General features: G+C 36.6%; 1 protein-coding gene across 2 annotated transcripts in view; it reads left to right on the top strand.

Moving 5' to 3' along the window:
• Positions 1-5,502, top strand: part of ZC3H7A (zinc finger CCCH-type containing 7A) — a 27,364-nt gene extending 21,862 nt beyond the window's left edge. The window contains exons 19-23 of one of the 2 annotated variants that reach the window (XR_001861960.1): positions 123-228; positions 692-800; positions 1,637-1,786; positions 2,104-2,267; positions 3,526-3,764. Coding sequence is in view for 1 of the 2 variants with exons in the window: in XM_008633387.2 (XP_008631609.1) it covers positions 123-228; positions 692-800; positions 1,653-1,786; positions 2,104-2,267; positions 3,526-3,715 (703 nt within the window). In the remaining variant the exon portion in view is untranslated. Of the gene's footprint in view, positions 1-122; positions 229-691; positions 801-1,636; positions 1,787-2,103; positions 2,268-3,525 lie in introns of both variants that reach the window. The other variant, XM_008633387.2, reaches the window with a different exon arrangement.
• Positions 5,503-5,620: the final 118 nt, after the last annotated feature.

Genomic DNA, 5,620 nt, shown 5'->3' with positions numbered 1-5,620 from the left:
ATCTTAAATATATGGCTAAAGCTTTAAAAATAACCTTTCTGAGCTTTCTGGTTCTGCTTCTGTGCAGAAATTGTAGCTTTTTTTAGTAATGCTTTCTTTCATTGAATGCTTGTGGTTTCCAGATGGAGCAAAGATCGCCGTGTGGTGCTGGTAATGTCTAATGAACGTAAGAAGTGGATGACCATTCGTCCTCTCCCTGCAAAGAAGCAAGTGCCTTTGCAGTTTGATGTATGTTAACCTAAAACTAACATTTTGGTTGAGAAGAGAGATAACAGTAACTGGAAAATATTAGTAATTGGGCTGGTTTCATCAGTTCTGCAGAAATTCCCATGGGAGTTGGTAGGAAAATGTTCATAGTGTTTCTACAACGTTCAGCCTTAGAAAAGCACTGATCTCATGTTACTACTGAAGCCCTTACTTGTCAGTGGAAGTAAATATTTCTGAAGTAATTTATACATATCTGTGGTCTGGTAGTGTGGCAAAAAATACTCATAGTACTTGCTTCCAGGAATTCTCTTTTTCTAACTATGATAAATGAGGTTTTTTGTAAGATAAACATTTTTATTTTTCACATTATATAATTGTTTGACTGGGAGGGGAAACTCTATCCAAGACTTTAAAAAATTTAAAATTCTACTAGCATCCATTCTGCTTTATATTCCTAAGGATTTTTTTAAAATTAATGTTCCAGTTGTGCAATCATATTGCTTCCGGCAAGAAATGTCAGTATGATGGAAACTGCTCATTTGCTCACAGTCCTGAGGAGAGAGAGATGTGGACCTATATGAAGGAGAACAGCAGTAAGTAGAAGAGTAAATCTAACATGTTGTAAATGTAACTGTTCTGCTTTTCATTCTTGTACTTCAATTACTTTTTAATCTACTCTCATTATCTTCTGTAGTAAACCTTGCAGGTGCCCTTTTCTCTAAATTTAAACAAACCCAGACTGGGCATTCAAAAACAGTATTAAATAAAAATAGCTGTATTGTGTATTCGTTGCTTGATGGGTTTTTTAACAATAAAGTAGTTTGTATTGGTTTTTTAGGGGTCTTAGGAATATTATATTGATCCTTGCAGCAATATTAGTTGGTATTTGTATTGCCACGTGCACACACATGGATTCATGTAATTACACAGGGGGAAAACTATTTGCAGAACATTCCTCCCCAGTGTATTTACTGGGACTTGCCATTCACTTTCTGTTGTTGACTTTACTATCCCCATAGAGTTACTAGGGAGAATGCGCTGAAAATGAGAAGGAATAAATTGCATAAATAATCAGATAGTGGTCTGCAAGAAAGCAAACTAAATTTACCAAAAACTGTAGCACACATGAGATTAGTTCTTTGAAATTCAGGTATTGATATGCAGCAGCACAGCTGTTATCTGTACTTTGGGTGCCCATTCAGAAACCTGTAACCTCTTGCTGTCCCCTCAATAGGCACAGAAGGTTCTTGGTAAGTAGCCAGAGATACCTGTTCCCCTTGGCTCTTAATCTCTAAACTGTGTAACTGTCTACATTTGTTTCCTTTCCTTTTTCTTCTTATGATAGGTGGGAACTGAATTATGCTCACAAACTCAGTCGATTATTTAGTGTTCTCAAACTCTTGCCTTAATTGCTAATTACTTATTTTAGCTTCTGCTCTCATTAGTTCAAGACTTGGAGCAGTTGTATGACATATGGCTAAAAACTCAAAAACCAGAAAAAGGAGATGATACAGCTGCTCAGGCAAACAAAGAAAATGGGAAGCAAATTCACATGCCAACTGACTATGCTGAAGTTACAGTAAGTAATCATAGGTATAATCCTAAATCCAAGCATGTGGGGGTTTGTTGGGCTTTTTTTTTTCCACAGTCAGTAACTTAGGTTGTTTCCCATATTTTCTTGGTGCTTCCTTAGACCACAGATACCTGCACTAAATGTAACTGACACTGTATACCAGTTCTTGTAAAGCCAGTGGAGATCATAAACTTTATGTGATTGTTTAAATAACTGTGTCTGTTTAGGTAAACAAAGAAAACATTCAGAATGTATTAGGAGAAGTTCTGTGCTTACAGCATTGCATTTCTCAATGTTTTGTTTTCAAATTCCTTGTAAAACAGGTGGATTTTCATTGTTGGATGTGTGGGAAGAACTGTAATAGTGAGAAGCAATGGCAGGGTCACATTTCTTCTGAAAAGCATAAGGAGAAGGTTTTCCACACTGAGGATGATCAGAACTGCTGGCAGTATCGCTTTCCAACAGGATATTTTACCATTTGTGATAGGTATGTCTTTTTTAAGATGGCAAAAATGCTGAAAAATGACAGTTCATAGTTTAAATAATAAAGGCAGTTACTAGTTTTGAAAAAGTTTCTAGTATTTCTTGATTTTCCTACATCTTTCAACAAGAAATTAAGTAATTAACAGTATTTTAACATGTTAGAACTCAGGGAGTGACAAGGTGCCTAATTTTGGAACCAAATTAATTGCCTGTGTGATATTAATGAAGGGTTGCAAGTTCATTGCAGCTGTGTGAAGCAGATATTGTTGGTATTATTACAAGTTTACTTAGGCATCAGCATATTAATTAGAGCCCAAGAACAGTACTTAGCTGGACAGTGATACTGGAAAGTAGAAATGTTGTTAGCATCAAACTAAATTTGTTAAAATTATGTATTTGTTACTAGAAATTATTTAGGAACATGTGGAAGAGAACTTCCAAGATCTTTTGGTTTTCCCCAGCACTGGTTGTATGTTTTGCTGCTCCCTTTAATTCTTAAGTGCAGCCTGGTTTACCTGACTGCAATAGATTTCTTTTGTAAGTCTGTTGAAAATTCCTTCCACTGTTGGAATCTTTTTGGAAGGCTAAAAACTTTGGAATCAGCATTCTGGAGTTTAAGGTTCAGTTTGCTGGTACAGATACCTTTGTTACTCCATTTCCAGTTAAAGATTTTGAGTGTCTTGGAGATCTTGAGAAATGGCATAGAAGAGAAAGCAACTTATTTTTCATTTGCAGTCTTTGCATGGAAATTTACATGTCCCTTTACTAAATTTTTAAGTAGTATTCTAAATGTATTTGTTTTGAACATAACAGACCTTGGATATGCAGCATAAAGTAATACAAACTGGCATGTTAAGTTGTACTGAGTATTCTAACCTCAAATTTAGTTAACAAGGGCAATCAATTAGTTGGATTTTTTTAACAATAGTAGTTCCTTAGCTTAGTGAGTTAAATGATAAGGTGTTCATTAACATGATGAACTTGAAGGTTTCAAGCATTAAGTGTCTCAGTCTAAGTAGAAACGTGAAGAATAGAAAGAGCCATCTTTTGTCTTCTGTAAATATTTGACAGCTGGGAAACTAAAATACAACCAAATGCTAAACAGAGCTATTATCATCTTACATTTTAAAGTAAATAACTCTTCCAATTTTTTTTTGTCCTTACTATGTAGTGTATTTGAAAAACATGACCTGAAGAAAATATAGACACAGTAGTGATGATGGTAATTGTATGAAAACACTGTTTAAAATCTGTCTTAACAGATATATGGCTGGTACTTGCACTGAAGGAAACAACTGTAAATTTGCCCATGGAAATGCTGAACTCCGTGAGTGGGAAGAACGAAGACAAGTTTTAAGAATGAAACTCAGCAAAGCAAGAAAAGACCACTTGATTGCTCCCAGTGATAATGACTTTGGAAAATATAGTTTTTTGTTTAAAGATTTAAACTAATACTGAGATGACACATACATGTTATCAGCTGGAAGCATAAAACAGAAAATTTGACAATAATCAAAAGCATGTGACAGAAAAGCTGCAGGTTTTCTGCTTTTATTGGCATACATTGTTCCTCCTGAACAGCAAAGTATGGTAGATTTAGGGGGATTGAGCAGACCTGTCTATGCTCTCATGAAACAGAGTGGTGATTAAAAAAATCTGAAGTATTATGTGCTTACTCACCTTCTGTTGGACAGAAAGTTAGGAACTAGAAGGGGGGGAAGAGTGGTTATAATATCTAGAAAGCCCCCTAGTCTCAGACCTTCAGTTGAAAAACTTTAAGGCATCAAGGTATTGCAAAAGAGAGTGTTAGTGGGCTAAGAAAATGATGGATGAAAATTCTTCAGATCTTTTAATGGAGAGGATTTGTTTAAAACAAAGTTTGCTACTTATCTATATGTAGGTTGCTAAAAAGGATTTTCTTATTAAAGATTTTAAACAAAATAACCATTTAACTACAATATATGTTGAATGGGTATTTTTTCTCTATTTGTATGTTTCAATATAATTTACTGAAAAAGGATCTTGGGAGGAAAAAAGTATTAATTTTTGAAAATGAAGTAGTTAAAATTCTGTTTCTTGGTCTTTGCTGTTTAAATGATGATTTTGAAAGATTACACTTGTATGTCAGTATTGTGTATTACTGTATGGACTAATGTTGCCTGTAATAAAGAGAACTTTACACAAAGCTATTTTCTGCATGTAGCCTCTCAGGATTGAGATTTTGTAAAAACAATGATTTGCCAGTTAGCAAAAGCTTGAGCACCTGTAGCTAAACATTTACTGAGTTGGTATTTGTGTCGCTAGCAGCTTGTTTGCAGTTTTCTGTATTGTCATTAGCTCATGGCATCACTAAAGTTAACAGAAATGGCCAAGAAGGTGTGATGTAGACAAGCAGTTTGGAGCTATGTGGTGCTGGGACACATTTTCAGCCTTGGACATAGACATGAACCACTGCCTCAGCTGCACGGTGGATGGTGCTTCCCACTGCCTTTCCTGCAGAGTACAGGCAGTGGAAAACAATTTGCAGGCTGAGGTGACTCTCCTGACTGCTGAGCCTTTGGTCTTACCAGTCACTGGAGCTTCTGTTGTGTTTTGGTTTTTCTGCAGATCCTGCTTTCAGCTTTCTTTGTGTTTGCTTATTTCCTTTTTTTTTCCCAACGAAGCTTTTTTCAGCCATTCATTCAAAGTAACTAAAACTAGGCTTCTTCCCTCCCTCCTCTGTCCCGAGTTTTTTTCCTGGCTGACCTTACATAATTAGAAGAGCTTTAACAATGGTCTCAGTAGTTTGAATGTAGTCACTGAGCATACATTGTGTATGTAAAAAGTGTTGAACCAAAGTTCAGTGATACTCATACACGACATGGATGCTGTGTCCCTTTGACTTCACAAAAGCACAACAAATTTGAAACCAACACATTAATGTGTGCTTCAGCCATAGCTTGGGGATCTTGAGAAGTGACTGCTGCTCCCAGGCTGGGCTGCAGTATATTGGAATACGAAATTAGCTTGGTGCTTGAAATGCCACCTGCTGCAGTGCTGATTTTTTACGTCGTTTGTAATAAAGTGAGCGTGAGACAGAGTACTATGGACACTGTTATTTGTGTGACAAAACCTGATTGTATCGTGTGCCTTTCTGAATTGTTTTCTCAATTTTCTGCTTTCGTTGTTTAATGTAAGTGCTCTGTACATCATTGCAATTAATTCTAGACAAAACTAAACATGACATCCTTGTTCTATAAGGCCGGTGTGAAATCTTTCCTGGATACGGGGTGGGGCTGTGGGGGGAATAGCTGCCGGGGGGGCTCGGGGATTATTCAGCCGCTGATCCCGGCCAGGGGGCTGGTGAAAGGGGGGGGG

Source organism: Corvus brachyrhynchos, unplaced genomic scaffold (genome assembly GCF_000691975.1).
Source record: "Corvus brachyrhynchos isolate BGI_N302 unplaced genomic scaffold, ASM69197v1 scaffold5, whole genome shotgun sequence".
NCBI lineage: Eukaryota > Metazoa > Chordata > Aves > Passeriformes > Corvidae > Corvus > Corvus brachyrhynchos.
Note: the sequence above shows the minus strand (reverse complement) of the source record. Positions and strands in the feature narration are given on the sequence as shown.